The following is a 17,469-nucleotide window of genomic DNA, read 5'->3' as shown; positions in this document are numbered from 1 at the left end:
TGCTTTTTTAAAGGGTATTTTAAAAAACGAGTTTAATTTAAATTAATATTGAAAAAGTATTGAGTACCAAACAAATATATAAAAATTTTGTAATTTATTGTGAACCTTAATAATTTTATGTTCAAATAAAATTGTTTATATAATAACCAATTACAAAACGAAACTTTTTTAAAAACTCTAAATATAAATGTTATTTTGTATTAGATTATTAATTAGATTATTTTAACATTTTTAATTATTAAATATTTTAAGTATGTCAAATAATACACGAATAAATATTAAAAACATATTCATATCATTTTTCTGAAATAGGTCAGTTTTTACTCGCTAATTTAAAGATGTATGTACTACTCTAAAAAAAATAAGCATCTATAAATATTATTTAAAAGAACCATCGATGCACTTGATTTTTCTCTCGTTGAATATAGGATAACAGTTATAATTTTTTCATTAAAGACAATTGTAATTAATAAATATTTATTTATTTATTGCATATTAATAATTTACTTTACTAAATGACAAAAGCATCGACTAAGTTATTATAACGGTTAGGCAAGAAATTGTTCGAAGAACAAACATTAGTTTTAAATTCTAAATATTTTTTAATTGACTATGGAAAAAAAAAACTAAAAAAGTCAAATTTGTCAGATTTCCATATGATTGATATATCCCAGTTTTTTCAATTGAAAAAATATCTGAAAATGAAAAATATCTTACATTGATGCCGTTAACAAAAAATTTTTATTATATGACAAAATTATATGACAAAAAGTGTGAAACTAAATATAATTATTGAATATTTTGAACTATTGTTTAAAATTGTTTAAATCTCGAGTGTTTTTTAAAATACAAAAATTTATATTTAATATATATTGGATAAAAAATAATGTATAGATTTAATATATATCTTAGTAAATAATTAAAGTTATAAGAATTTCATTATAAATGTTATACACATTGCATTTTTCGGGCTAAATACATAGCAGAATAGCTATACATAATATCAAGTATTAATCGTAATTTAGCATAAAGCATCAAGAAGAAAACATAATTATAAAATCATTAACTAAGAAAAAAATAATCAAAATATGAATAAATATTTGTTTACTTTAAAGGATTTTTTCGAAAATAAATGTAAATTTTTCCAAGTTACTTATATGGATAATAAATACATTGTATACAAGATGTTAAAGATTACTAATTAAAAATATATCAAATTGTAAAAAATTGCGTTTATAACTTCTTATATTTTGCAAATTGTTTTATTTGAAAATTTACTTGAAAAGAAATTTCTAGTATTAGAAATAATTAATGTTTAACAATTAAAAAATATGTATATTCATAAACTTCATTCGAAAAAAGCAGTCTTTAAGACAGATATTCGTAATTACGTGTTTTTATACTAATTTTTATTAAGGAAAGAAAAACTGTTTTTTAAAATTTATTTATAATAAAATCAATAGTTAAAATTCACTAGTTAATAATCACTAGTTAAAATATTCTGCAATTTGTTCCATAATTATTTAAATTATAAAGTAAAGAAATAATAATAGTAAATTTATTGATTTTAGGTTAGAAGCTTTACAAATGTCAAGCGCAAGTCATATGTTAAAATACAAATAAAAATACAAAAAGTCAATGCATTGGAAATTGATCTATAATAAATTTTTTTTTTAATTATTTAGATAGTCACTCAAATTACTTAAAACTTTTACGAAGAAGTTATATCACAAGTTATGAAGACCGCAGTAATTTGAATTACTTTTAGCACAAATTTGGCGCGTTTATAATATGCTTTTATTGTCGAGTCGGCATCTACGCTTCGTATCGCTAAACCTATTGTACATAGGCTGAGTCAAGCCTTCGCGTCAAAACACAAAAGACGGCTTACTATCTTCGGAATGTGGATCGTACTCGTGTCTTTAGGTATAGCATGATCGAATAAGGTTTTTTTCGTCTAAGATCGCAATTGTGCTTTGTAGCACATATGCGGTTATCAGGAACGAACATTAGCTACATCAGTATCGTGAGTTATTTTATATTGTTGAAAAAAAGAAGGAAGCTGAAGAACAATACAATGATGCATTGAGCATATTATTTATATTGCATATTGCATGAGTTTTCATACATGAAGATTATGTGTGCGTCAATATAACCTATATCTTAATATTGGCTACTTTACAGCTAAGTAAGTTTTTATATTTTGTTTTCCGGTATTTTCTTAAGGATGTTATACACTATTATTTATTTTTGACAAAAGTGAGACGAAGATTGGCTTCCAAATTAAATGGTCCATTAATATTAGGTTTTTTTCGTCCTTTTAATTTGATTATTCACACAAAGAGTATAGACTATAGTTGACAATTCTTTTCATTATTACTATGAATTTTATTTGACATCACAAACCTATATAAAATGAAAATTTCTAAGAACTAAATAGAATTTTGTTCTTAAATAAATAAATTTAAATTTATATTGTAAATATTAATATGTATTGTGTATGATTATATATTATATTAATGGGATCAAATTTTGGATTTTTATTTATTTTTATTTATTGTTAATTGTGGCTTTATATATTTTCAACATTTAAACGATTAATATAAATTATATTTTTAATATTTAACAATACATTATTAATTAAACTTTTTTTTTAAGTAAATAAAATAGTATTTTATTTAATTGTTTTCAGAAACTGTATCAATGGTAAATATACCACTATTGACCATGGATGATTATGGGCTATTAGAACCAACAGATGTTGGCACTATGACTATAGATTATGATCCAAAAGATGAATTCAAAAGACGAATAAATCGTTGGGATCAAGACGAGGTTGTATGTATGCTGAATTTAATAAAGGAAAATAATTTTGTTAGCAGATATTCTGTTACTAAGATGTCTAGTCTTTTGAGCCAATTGATGCTCAAAAAAGGTTGGAATCGAACTGATAGACAGGTACATCAAAAACTAACAACTATGAGAAAGAATTTTTTAACTTGTGAAAGACAAAAATTAATAAATGGTACCTTAAAAGAATGTCCTTTCTTTAAAGAACTTCGTGAAATCTATAGAGATGTAAATAATTCTAATGGTATTGATTCAGAAGACTATGATACAAGTAGTCAGGATGAGTGTTTGATAAAATTTCCAAATGATCCAGTAGACTGGAATAAAGGGGAAATTCAAAAAATGCTTAATATAATCAAATCTATGAAATTGAAAAACGAACTTACACTTACGTTTTTTTCTCCAGTGGCTGTCAGAATGATTGCAGAAGCCATGCAAAATGCTAGCTTTGACAGAAGTATAGAACAAGTAAAAAATGCACTGATTAATTTAAGGACCATGTACATAGATTATAAGATAAGTTTCGATAACAATGAAAATCCGAGAGAATGCATATTCTATCCCTGTTTAGACATATTTTGGGGAAAAGAATATAAAAAGTGTCGCTTAAAAGAGAAACGAAAAATAAGATCAGATGATTCTTGGTCCATTGAAGAAACTATTGTTCTTTTAACTTTAATACAGGATTTAAATATTACTGAAGATGCTTATAAAAATACTGAAAAAGGTGCTGAGGATTTAAGACAAAGTCTAGCAGAAAACGGTTATTGCAGATCTAAACAGCAAATTATGAATAGATTAATTCAATTAAAAACAAATTTTCTTAATGTACATACTTCATATGCAGAAACTGAAGCTCTACAAAGATTTCCTTATTATAATTTGTATAAGAAGCTTTTTGAACGACAATTTACTCATGAAATGATGAATGAATTAAATTTTAGTACCAACGTTCAAAATAATTCAATTGAATTCATAAATTTCCATGAGAAAGCTAAAGAAAAATTCCAAAATAGTAATAAAGGTAATACATTTCTTAAATTTTATAATTTTATATCTGATAAATATATTATTTATTAGTTTATAATAATATAAGTATATTTTCAATTTATTTATAAATACATGTAGACTCTTTATTTAAATATAAGTCAATAAAATTGAAAAAGTTTAATAGTACATTTTAAAATTAAAATTTTTGTCAATAATTAATAAACCTGCAATTAATAAAAATAATTTTAGATGTAGATTGGTGTACAAAAGAAGTAAAACTTCTTCTAAACACAGTTCAAGAATTAACATCTGGATCCTATTCTAATGACAGTTTAGAAGATGAAAAATTACAAAAATTAATACATATTTTGAAGGACGCTGGTCACCAAAAAACTGCAGAACAAATAAAGTATAAATTAGTACAACTTAAAAATTTGTATTTAAAATGCAATCTTGAAGACAGTTCTGAAACAGATATTTTTGAATGCCCTTTTTACAATGAATTACATACTATTTTTCATACACCAGTTTCTGATGAAAGGTACGAATTTATTCAAAATCTTTTAACGGAAAATTTGGATCTGAATACGTCAAAATCCTCTGACCATAGTTACACAAATATTAAACTTGGCAACTCATCTAGTGAAAATACAGTGAATGTTAAAGTGACTGTTGTGCCAAATAAGTCTTTAGATACATGGTTTCCCATTGAAAATATTATTGGTAAGTTATGTGTTATTGTATAATAAAAATAAATATTCATTATTACTAAAATTAATTACTTAAAATAATTTTTTAAATTTGAATAAAATAAATGCAAAACATAATAGTAATGTAAATAATACAAATTTCTATTTAAAATAGTTTGAATGTTCAATTAATAAAATCGAAACTCTTTTTGAATATTTAATTAAATATTTATTGTATACAATAAATAATTTCTTTACTTTACTAATAAATAATTAACATAATACAAATTCAATATTTACAAATTTTTTATTCCAATTAAATAAAAAGTTTTAATAATTCATTGGTTTTAATTACACCAATTAGACAATGTAAAAGTTTATACACTTAATTATTATAAGTTTTGCAATAAAGATAATACTATAGACAAATGAATATGGTATTTTACAATTATGTTAATACTGAGGCAATATATATACAATAAAATTTCTTGAGTGAATTTCAAATACTACTTGGTAATAAAAGTCAAGTATCCTTAAAAATAAGAAAAATTATAAATAAAAATAATCCAAATCAAAAGTATTAAAAAATTTGTTTAATAATGGATATAGTCAGTTATCAGTCCACAATTGAACCAAAACGATTTAATACTAATAGTGGGGAATAGTAGAAGAAGACTGTTAAATTGAAGTATCACAACTTTAGTAAAAAAAATAGATATTACAATTGGGATGTCTGTATTTAAAATTTAATTTTTAAAGAGTTCTTAATTAAAGATCTAGAATAATTTATCTAATAATAAAACTAAATCTTATTTTGTTTTACACATTTTTTCAAACTAAATTATTTAAATAATTTCTACATATGAGATTATAAAGATTAAAAAACTATTCTGTCTAAAATATATAAACTATATTATCTAATACATATTCATTTTACTATTAGAAAAGTATAATTATATATACCCACTCAACTTTAACACTAGTTTATTTAAAATTTAGAAATTTTTTTTTAGATGAAGATAATATAACTACATCATCGCTTAAATTTAATAATTTAAGTACGGTTCATACAAAGGAACAAGAGCAGATTATTGACGACACCTTTCTCGCCATCCTTCCTAACAACAGTAATAATAAAATTGGTGATGATTGCACAATACCTGGTGAATCATTTTTTCTCAAATCAAAAAATATTGTAGTTCCAGAGGAACGTGTGCCGCAAATAATAACAAATGTTGCTCTTGATCAAGAAATAACAACTACCACTGATCAAGAGATAAAAACAGATTATTCAAAAATTTATAAATATAATGAAAGTCCTGACAAACAAGTATCTAATTTAACCATGGGGTATGTTATTAATTGGCATAATATTAGTAAACCCAGCAGCAAATAAAACAATACTTATTTAAAAAAGAATAAATGCATTTAAGAAATTGAAATCTTATTTAATAAATATATAAAAAAATTTTTTAAACAATATGCAGTTGCAGTTATACATTTAATTAACATATTAATACGTAGTTTTGCACAATATATGGTTAGTAATAATAAAAATATATTTCAAGCAAAGTTTGTTTATGTGAAGTAAAAATTTTTAACTTGTAAATATAAAACACCTTAAATTTTAAAAATTATTTTAGGAAATTATTGTATATAAATTTTAATTGTTATGGTATAAATCAATTGTCCTGTAATCACTGCAAATAATCTAAAAATATTTTGTATTACTAATTCTTACTTAGTACTTATGTAATTTTTATTTATAAGTTTTTTTTAATGTGTGATAAGTGCACCATATTTATTTTTGTAATATATTATATAATTTTGGATTATTCTCAAGTGTAATTCCAGAAATGGTTTATTGTTGTATGTGGTGGCTACGATTAGTGATTTAACATGATATGTTAAAATAAATTGGAAAAATTGAACATTTTATTTGATTAAAATCATAATTAAAATAAATGTGTAGAAGTAATAAATCTAATAATTAATTTTAATATTAATTTTTTTATTTGTTTTTTGATAGTCAAACTTTTTTACCTGATAAGAAAGAGGGACCTCCAGCTAATAAGAAATTGAAAATTATGGAAGATGAAAAGATTTTTAGTAAAAATAAATTCTTACTAAAACCTGTGGACATGAATCCTTCTTCTTTAAACATTACAAACACTAAGTTCGTTCGTTTGATTGTTGCCAATGAACCGAACAAAAATAAAGTTAATCATATTACTGCTCATATAGAACCTATGAATATTAATATGACAAACTCAATGAATTCGAGAATAAATTCACCGATCGACAGACCTGATATTTCTAAACTACCAACTGAAAAAATTTTAATAAAAGAAGAGTCAAATAGATATAAATTAGATAATAACATGGAAACGAATGTTATTAAAATAAAAAGTCATGATAGTTTGGAAAATAATTTTACAAATAAAAATTCCTATAATATTGAAAATAAAATATCTGAAACAATAAAGTAAGAATTTTAAACTATAGAACAGTTAATTAATGAAAATTATATTACTTTAACAATTTTAAATATTTAAAGAAATGAAGTAAAGATATTGAAATTTAAAAAGTTTAATATTTAATACAGGATATTAAAGTAATAAAATAAAATAAAATATAAATGATTTCAATAAAATATACATATTAATTTTATTGCTCAGATTATTTAAAAAATATCTATAAATTTTGTTTAATATAATTTTCAATATTCAGTAAACTTATCTAAATGTAAATAATAATACAGATAAAAAAATTTGAAATTGTTGAATAATATATGCAAATTATTTACTTTTTAGGGAAGCGGTACAAAAAATAAAACAGCATAATGAATTAATGCAGCAAAAACATCATGCTTGGATGGAAAAACAATTTGAAATTCAACGAAAGCATAATGAAAATGAAAAAAAAATTCTAACAAATGAATTGAAAGAACTGAGAAATATTATCACAGTACTGTTAGCGAATAAGCAGCCTTTCATGAATAGTCAGAATAGATAGATGTACATTTTAATGACAAACAAAAATACTTTTTATTGTAAGAATTGTCAAGCTTTAAAAATGTACAAAACTCAACCTGTAAATACGAAGTTTAAATTATATTTAAATTAAACTTAAAGCTTAGAAGTGCTTATAAAATATACAATTTTTACGATTTTTACTATGTAAAATTTCGTTCTTCTATTTTTCGAAAAAAATATAAAATTATGTATCTTCGTATGAAATTTAGTTTTTGATACTTTTCAGTAAATAAAGAAACAGAGTATCGTTTTTTCTTTATTTTTGTTATTGGTTATTTATAATATAGTAGAAGCGCTGCTTTCTTTTAAAATACAGGTAATCATATACTATTATAATATTTTTTTTTTAATGTTTACTTTGCCCTATTTTTTTCTTCTTAAAATAAAATGAATTTTAAGTGTGATATTTGCTAAGAATATGCAGTAGAAAATATATAAATTATAATTGTAGAAATAATAAAAAAATTAATAAAAATGAATTTTCAGATTATCTTATGTTTTTTAAATTAGATTTTTAATAGAATTAGTCTTTCAATTTTAAATGATTTTATACAGTTTTTAATTGTAATATTTCACAATATATTTATAATCTTTAATGAAAATTTTATTACATGTATTTTATCATTGATGATCGATAGGACTGAGTCAGTAAATATTTGTTAAATCAGTTGGTTTTATGACAGCAGTAGATTTGAATACAGTACAGTTAACTATGTAATAAAAGTTAAATTATTAATTATGATTTTTATCGGGTCAAATAAAAAAGTATTATTTTTATTTCTAATTTTTCTTTATTAGTATAATTTTTAAAAGTACGTCAAATTTAAATACTGTTATATTTGGGAAATGGATATTTCATCGTGAGTTATTTTAATAAGGTAATGTTTGAACAAAGATGCTTTAGTATTTTAAGTTTGTAATAGAGATTAATTAATATTATTCATATAAAGATAAAATATTTTTTATATTAGAATTAATTTTGAACACCGTGTTTAGATAAAATCATTTATTTCGAATATAAATTAAGAATATTAGTAAATTTTTGTAGGTTAAATATAAGACCATTTTTTGCAACCTTAGTTGTATAATATCAATCGTAATATGTATATAAAAACTTTTTCTTTACAGAAAAAATAGATTTTTAAAAATGCTTTATCGCTCCTATAATTTCTTCAATTTTATTCGATGTAATATACATAGCTGTCAACAAGAACAGTTTTATTTATTGCGTATAGCACTACCAAAAAGGCATACAACTACTTTTATAAAACAACAATTTGTTTATGTGATATCTAACGCTTCAAAGATTCATCATAATAAATATGGTTCAAGGCAACTATACACAGCAATCAAAAGATTGGCTTCAAATGATTTGAAAAGCAAGAATGGAAAATTAGAAAAGGTTGATCAAAATAAAAAAGACAAAACATTAAATGATGAAACTGGACAAACAATAGTTGAATTAAATGAAGAAAAATTAGGAAAATTAAAAGAACGTTTATTAAATATTGAATCAACTGATCCTATTGTTAATAATATAAAAAATTCTTGTATTAAGTTATCTCGGAAAGGAAAGACTAAGACAGATGAAAAAAATGTATCAGTCGAAGAATTAACAGTAAAAAAATGTATGTACTATAAATGTTTTTAATTAATTTTGTTTACAAATATAATTGGTCATTTTTTTCAAATATATGATTTTTTACATTTATGATATAGTTCCACCACGGAAAAAAATAAGAGTAGATCTATCAGCATCATCTTTAGAAAGAAATTTTATAACACCTGCTAGAGCAACATCTGATTTTTTGTTGAAACAGTCAGATTTGGAATCATTACCTAAAACAAAAAGAAGATCACCTTATGAATTTGAACCACCTATCACAGTTTATTGGAGAAAAGATGTTGAAGCAAAGTAAATAGGTTTTTTTAACAGAATTTTGTACTTTTACTACAAAATTTATAATAAAATATATCTATATTATTTTCAGAGCACTGGAAATTTGGGGATCTCAGGAAATATTGTATAAAGAGATATGTAAAAAAGACCTTGAAAGGAAGGCTTATCAACAAAGTAAGTACAATTTATTTATTTCATTATAATAGCATTAAAATTAAGATTTCCTTAATTTACTGTTTAAGCTGTATTTACTGTTAAGAAAAGACTAAGAGACTACAGGCGAGAGCTTGTAAGTAAATCAAGAGAACGCGATGAAGGACTGTTTGGCTCATCTGGTAAAGTTGTTTTAACAGCTATTATAATGTAAGATATATAATGAATAAAATTTATTTCCTTAATTACCCTTTAAGTAATTTTATTTATATTATTTATAGAAACGCAAGTAATTTTCTTTTTAAATTTTGTGCTTGGTGTTACACTGGCTCCCACAGCATGTTTTCTGAATGCATTCATTCAGCTGCAGATACATTTAATCAACTGATATTAGCATATGGAATATATAAATCTGTTCAAGTAAAGATTAACATTAATAAAATATATACAAATAAATATTTTAATTTTATTCTAGAATTAAAGTTTTTTAAATTTAATTTTTTTTTAATAAAATGATTACAAATTTTAGAATATTAATTTTTCCTTACTTTATTATTTATAAAAATAAATATAAGAAATAAACATATTTCGTTATATTATTTACTAAATAACAGGATATTTAAACCTATTTTTGATATAAAAATAAAAGTGGTTAATAATAATATAAAATTTATTATAGAATCCAGATTCAGATCATCCATATGGTTATACGAATATGAAGTATGTTTCGTCTCTAATATCAGGTGTTGGAATTTTCTGTGTTGGTACTGGTTTATCTATCTATCATGGAATTCATGGGATTTTATACCCGAATTCAGTGGAATCATTTTTTTGGGGATATTGCATATTAGGGGGTTCGTTAGTCTCTGAAGGAGCAACTTTATTAGTGGCCATTAATTCAATCAAGAAAGGTGCAAAAGAAAAACGAAAGAGTTTTCGAGAGTATGTACTAAATGGACATGATCCATCAGTTAATGTTGTTTTGATGGAAGACTTTGCTTCGGTAAGTTAAAATTAGTATATAACCATCAACAAGTTAACTTGTTAAGTAATATAAGTATATAAATTCAAAAGATATACAAGATAAATCTTAATATTTATATTATAAATTGTTTGTATTTTTGTCACGATGATTTGACTAAGATTGTAAATTCAAATAAGTTAATTCATACAGTAAACATACAAAAAGTATGTGTGAATTTTTAAGAAAGTAAATATAAATTAACAATTATTTACTTATTTTATTTTAAAAAGTGAATTAATTCATAAATGTTTGTTGAAAAGTTAAGGAAATTAGATACTATTTCAGTTACAGAAAAATAAATTGTATAGAATTATAAATTTTAAAAATGACTTTCCTTTTGCAAAATTTCCTAATAGTACTATTTAATTTCTGATATTTTCACATAAATCTTTTTAATAAACGTATTACTGTATTTAAAATTATTTGTTGAATTTTTGTTTTTTAAGATAATTTAAAATCTAATTATAAGTTTAAACAATAATAATTAATAATATGATATAATATAAGCAATATAAATAAAAATCTTATTGTTATTAATTAAGTCAATAATTTCCATGAATGATATAAAGTAAAATTCTAAAAAATTATATAGTTAATATCACAAAGGTCTATTAATTTTTACCTAGGTTATAGGAGTTAGTATAGCTAGTTGCTGTATGGGTTTGACATCATACACAAGCAATCCAAAATATGATGCAGTAGGTTCGCTGCTTGTTGGAGGACTTCTCGGTGCTGTAGCTTCATTTATTATTTATACAAATGTTGCTGCTTTAGTTGGTCAAAGTATACCACAAGAAAATCTAAATAAGATTAATGATGAATTAGAGTCTGATATTATGGTAATAATGTTTACTTTAACTATCAGTGGACAAAAATATCATTGCAATAGTCTCATAAAATTAATTAATATATTTAATATTATTTTATACCAACTATTTGTTTATTTGAATATATTGAGTATAACCCACAAAATAAAATAAATATAATTGTATTATATTCTACAGATCAAAAAAATTATTTTTAACATAATAATTATATATTGGTAATTATTCAATTTTAATCATTGAAAGTACATATACTTAAAATTAAACATTTTAAATAAAATATTTTATTTATATAGTAATAATTGAATTTTTTTAATTGCCAAAAATATTATATTTATTATTATTTTAATTGTGTATTTTTAAAAGTTGTAATTTTAAATATTACAGATAAGAGCAATTCATGACGTTAAAGGTATAGATATGGGTAATAGCCTTGTAAGATATAAAGCAGAACTTGATTTTGATGGTCGAGAATTGACCAGATCTTATCTAGATAAATTGGATCTTAATGCAATGCTTGAAGTAAGATATATGATATTTTTAAACTACAATGAAATCAATATTTATATAATAGTTGTAATATATTACCAGGAAATAAAAAAACTACAAGATGTTGATGAGCTTGAATCATTTTTACTTAAACATGGAGAGAATATTGTTGATTTACTTGGGGGTCAAATCGATAGAATTGAATTAAAACTGAAGGTAGATTATTTCTCGTAATTAATATTTTAATTTAATTTATAATTTTCACATTAAATGTCATATTATATTGTTATAGAAAAAATATCCAGAAATTCGACACTGCGATTTAGAAATTCTTTAAACAACTTAAATTTTAATAAAATCAATTGAATGTAAATATTTATTATTAATATTATTATTATCGCAATTTATTATGATAGAAAAATATACGTTTATTACATTATCTTATAATAATCGCTTTAATTAAATGACTTAAATAAAAATCTATATAATTATTCTCTTTATATTTTATTATTATATCTTGGATTTATAATTGTATCTTTAAAACTGTTTGATTAATTGAACATATTGTGAAATGAAATATAATCACCAATATTAATGATGGTATTAAAAATCATATATTATATTAATAATAAATAATTTATTATATTATATACATTCAACTATTTATTCAAATATTTTAATAATATAAAAGTAACAAAAATAAATATAAATAAAAAAAATTAATTTTAATAAAAACATATTTTTTTAAATTTTAATAGATATTTTATTTTAGTTAGCTATTTTTTATTAAAAAAAAAATATACATAAAATTAAGTTAAATTATTTATTAAATAAAATAAAAACTCAAAATCAAAATCAAATAAATATTGAAAAATATACAAATGGTATAGTAATATCTATTATAAAATTTAAGTAGACAAAATAAATTAATTTTATTTAAAACTTTCGAATGTTTAACATATGATTTTATCTGCTTGGTGAAAACTTCATGTAATGCATTTTACAAAAATTATATTATATTGAGAAATAATAACTTGAATGTATATTTTATTTCTGTTTGAGCAACCATTTGCCTGAAGTACGTATGTATTATTTTTCACAATTATGCATAAAGAAATATTTTTAAAAATTTACACAATAATTATAATGGATTTCTTATTTATTAATAGACTTGAATTGATAAATGAACAAATTCTTAATAATTTTCTTTGCTCCTATTTTATATAAAAATTTTATATTTAGTTGCTTTTACTAAGATAAAATTTAAATTATCTAATTAAAGAAATTATATTTTTTATATTTTTTACTTTTGTTTCTGTTTTTTTAAGAATTAATGTTTTTTTTAATAATCGTTAAAAATGATGTAAATAACTAAAATCTACTATTATTTATAATACAAGATTTATATTGCATATTAAAACAAGTGATGATTCTTATCAATGTTACAATCGACGAAACAGATGCCTTGTTAGCATGAATTGGGTAAAACGTTGTAAATGGACAAAAGAGATAAAGAAAAAAGAGTAAGTGGAACAGAGTTAACACAAAAAACGGCTAAATTTTTCTACTAGTTAATAAACATCAATGAAGAGGAATAAGAAAATAGTTACAATAAAATTAAAAGGAAAAAAGAAGTCCACTTTAGATTAAAATTGGTAATCGTTATGGTGACATTGTTAATCATAATGAGTAAAGAAACCATAGAATTGGAAAAATGTGTTGAAAGGAATATGTTTAAGAATATGAATTTAAGATAAGTTACAAGCTTTTACTAGTATGCTAAGTTCATTATTAGGTTTGGGTGTTTAGCTGACGACATATTACAGAAGCTTTTCATAATAAAGCTCGTAAAGGTATAAGTTACATTCAATCTCTATATACCTAAATATAAATACAACTTTTTCATTCCGGAAAATAATTCAATATAGTGAAATTTTACCCGAAAGAATTTTATTTCATGCACTAGCTATGTAATGTTAAAGAATTGTAAAATTTATAGTAATCTATACAAACATAAGCAGATGCCCTTGTTCATTATCATGCTGTGGCTTCTAACTACAGGAACTGTAAGAATAAAAATTAGTGTAGTTAAGTTCCTCATATTCTTAAATATTATATTTCTTATTCAATGAAAAATTTTTTTTTTAATTTCTTTTTATTATTAAAGTAATAAGTTTTACCATTTTAATTATTATATTGTTTATTAAATGTTTTTTCATAATTGTTTTTGGGTTTCTTTTAATCGAAGATTGATAAATATACTTAATAAGCTTGATAATTTTAAACAATAAAACATAAGATAAGAAGATTTACTAATATCTGCAATAAAGTTGAAATAATTATATACATTTTATAATTCAAATCAAACTTTAGATAATTACGGTTTTAAATTATTCAAGTCACTTAAAATACCTAAATTATAATTTAAAGACAACAAGTAGCTAATAAATCGCAATTAATAAATTCAAAAACATATTTTATTAAAAAAATTAAATAGTTTAATAACTTAAATAATTGCAATTGTTCTAAGCAAAAAAACTAATCTTGAAATGTTCAGTGCCAAGAAACTTATGAAAAAACTGAGTATGGGATTCTGATATAGAAAACTTTTATTCTCTGAAATAACCACTAACATTATGGGAAATAAAATAAATATGTTAATTTAATAAGTAAATTAAAATAATAAATAATACTTGGATTTGGTGTACAGTGCCGAATAAAAAAATTTAATATGAAAGAATGAATAGTTCGTTTTTATAAGAACGAATATATATCTGTAAAGATTTTAATTTTCAAATAATTATCGGCAATCGGAACTTCAAGTGACTGCAAACTGTATCGATTAAACAGGTACAACTTGTAGCTTCAAAAACAGGACTTTATCGTTAAGTATGGTAAAGGAGTATTAAATTACGTTTTAGATACAATATCTTCTGTACATAAAGAGATAAGAGGCAGTACTGGACCAGATAACGAATTGGATCAGAAAAAGAGAAATTTCAACCATCATGGGAAGTGGAAATTAAGATGATGAGAAACTCTTCTCGAGAAAACAAATTACTAAGTAATAATGTAGGCAAGAGTTAGACTGTGTAGTCTGTTCTCATTCCGTCAATATAATTAAAAAAAAAGTAACCGATAGGAGATTACATACGAATTACATAAAAATATTAAAATTTAATTGCAATAATACAATAAGTTTAAAATGTTAAAATTAATTGATACCTAATTACGATTATTAAACCATAATATAATATGCATAACAACAGTATATATATAAAATTATTTTGCTTGTAATTTTGAAGTTTTCAAAATAATATTTCTGATTGAAATCTTACATGTTATAGATAAGCTTTTATTTGATCCTTAATAAAATGCACTTTGGAAACAAAATAAAATATTTTATTATTAAATATTTATTATCTCATAAAATATGGATATCGTTTTAAAATTAAAGCATTTATATTTAATAAAAAAGTTAAGATAATATAAATATATGTATTTTTTTAAATTATAAAATCGAAAATTATGATTTAATAGTGATATTTTTCATAAATATAAAAGTATTAAGCTTAATATTAATAGTTTCACTCCACTTCCAGTATGTAAATATATTTTAAAAAGTATATCTACGCAAATATATGAATTCTCAATTGTTTATAAAATTTCTAATAAAATTATTTTTTTTTTGCATTGAAAAATATATTTTAAATATAAAAACTATTTTTTTAAACTGTTTTTTTTTTATAATAATTTGAGTTAATAATGAATGTTTAATGAAATAAAGAATTTTAAATACTTAATATTTTTATGAAAAATGTCAAATGATAAAAACAATTATTAAATTAAATTAAAATAAAAGAAATGGAAAAAGAAAGCCAACCCTCTTTTTCCATATTTATCACCATATTTTATAAAGATTGCAGCACGTATGAAATTTTATTTTATACAAACATATATATATTTTTCCTACTCAGTTACATTTATATATTTTATATTAATAAATACTTTACGTCAAATATTTTTTACTATTGCAATTAAATTGTATTACTAGATATTTCAGAGGTTAGTGTTCAATCACTACATGCAGAAATTATAAATTATAAAGTAAATTTCTGATTGTCATTTTTAATTACTCTCACATATAAATTCTTTTATTGCATAAAAGTAGTATTAATAAAAAATTGATTTTTTCTAGAAATTTATGTTATGTTTGAGATTTCACTTTATTTCATAAATATATAACTGATAAATAATTAAGCATATTGCATGGTAACAAATTACAATATTTACTGATAAATGTTTAAACGTCATATGATTCGTAGGAACAACTCAGAAGACATTATTATAAAAACTAACACATTATTTGGCATTCAAATTTTTCGTCAAATGAACTTGAAAGCAAAAGAAAATGAAGAGAAAGTGAAGTCGTATGAGTTGGATCTAAAAATCAATAATCAATTAGTTACAAAAATAATTAAAAAAATATTTTTGCATATCATGACTGATAAGAACATACTTAGATTCAATTTAGTTCTTTTTATTATACATGTTTTGAATACTTATAGAATTGAATTATTAATTACTTATTTTGAATTCTTGTACAAATCTTGATTTAATACTCCTTAATTATGCTTTATTATTTGAAATGACTCCATATCAAAGATAACAGACTTTTTATATATGATAATCAATATCAAAAAAGTATATTTAGTTTTCAAATTAATATATAATATATAAAACTATTAAAATATATTTTATCAAATATTATATTATTATTTTTATTCAACAAACTGCGTTACCGTGGTATATAATATTTAAAATTTTAATGGTTACATTATCGAATAATAAAATTGAATTTTTTGATACCTATGTATCTAAATATTTATTTATAATTTTGTATTTGATTATTTAATGTAGTAGAAAGAGTATTTTCATCATAATAAACATAAATAATCAGATACTCAAGATACCTTAATTTTACATAATTTAGATAAGTAATAAATAGTAATACATAATACTGAAATTTTATGCAGGAAATTAATATCTGATTATTGAGCACAACGATTGAATTTAGTTGTTTTTTAGTTGTTTTATTGCTTGTTACTAAATACTTATCAAAGTTAATTTTATTATAAATATATTAAATCTCTATAATTTTTTATATATTTTTCATACTAAAATGTACAATTTCAATTTATAAAAAATTAATTTTAATGAAACAGCTTACTTGTTTTATTTATAGGTATAAAGTAATAAGATAAATCCAAATGTGAAATATAAATACATATTTTGTGGATGTAAGGAATTTTGATAAAATTTATTGTTGAATAATAGAGACCATTTTTACATAGAGAAATTAAAAATAATTTTCAATTAACTTCATTATTCCATATAAAACATATATGTAAATATAAAAGTAAAGATCAAATTTTTAATTAAAACTTAAAATTCTCATTGTAAATAATGATATAGTTTATTTTAAATAAATATAGTTTCCAATAATTTCTTTTAA

General features: G+C 21.6%; 2 protein-coding genes across 2 annotated transcripts; both read left to right on the top strand.

Moving 5' to 3' along the window:
• The first annotated feature begins 2,698 nt into the window (after window positions 1–2,698).
• LOC105366715 (uncharacterized) lies at window positions 2,699–7,618 on the top strand. Its single transcript, XM_011505247.1, has 5 exons — window positions 2,699–3,874; window positions 4,090–4,563; window positions 5,543–5,890; window positions 6,573–7,014; window positions 7,343–7,618. The coding sequence occupies exons 1-5, from the start codon at window positions 2,704–2,706 to the stop codon at window positions 7,542–7,544; spliced, it is 2,637 nt and encodes an 878-aa protein (XP_011503549.1). The 5' UTR covers window positions 2,699–2,703; the 3' UTR covers window positions 7,545–7,618.
• A 766-nt stretch (window positions 7,619–8,384) lies between these two features.
• ZnT49B (solute carrier family 30 member 9) lies at window positions 8,385–12,349 on the top strand. The gene is made up of 11 exons (XM_011505246.1): window positions 8,385–8,442; window positions 8,693–9,192; window positions 9,284–9,479; window positions 9,556–9,638; window positions 9,707–9,827; window positions 9,899–10,037; window positions 10,297–10,620; window positions 11,268–11,480; window positions 11,853–11,987; window positions 12,057–12,170; window positions 12,247–12,349. The coding sequence occupies exons 2-11, from the start codon at window positions 8,712–8,714 to the stop codon at window positions 12,289–12,291; spliced, it is 1,851 nt and encodes a 616-aa protein (XP_011503548.1). The 5' UTR covers window positions 8,385–8,442; window positions 8,693–8,711; the 3' UTR covers window positions 12,292–12,349.
• The last annotated feature ends 5,120 nt before the right edge of the window (window positions 12,350–17,469 follow it).

Source organism: Ceratosolen solmsi, unplaced genomic scaffold (genome assembly GCF_000503995.2).
Source record: "Ceratosolen solmsi marchali unplaced genomic scaffold, CerSol_1.0 scaffold5, whole genome shotgun sequence".
NCBI lineage: Eukaryota > Metazoa > Arthropoda > Insecta > Hymenoptera > Agaonidae > Ceratosolen > Ceratosolen solmsi.
This window is presented reverse-complemented; position numbering and strand designations above follow the sequence as displayed.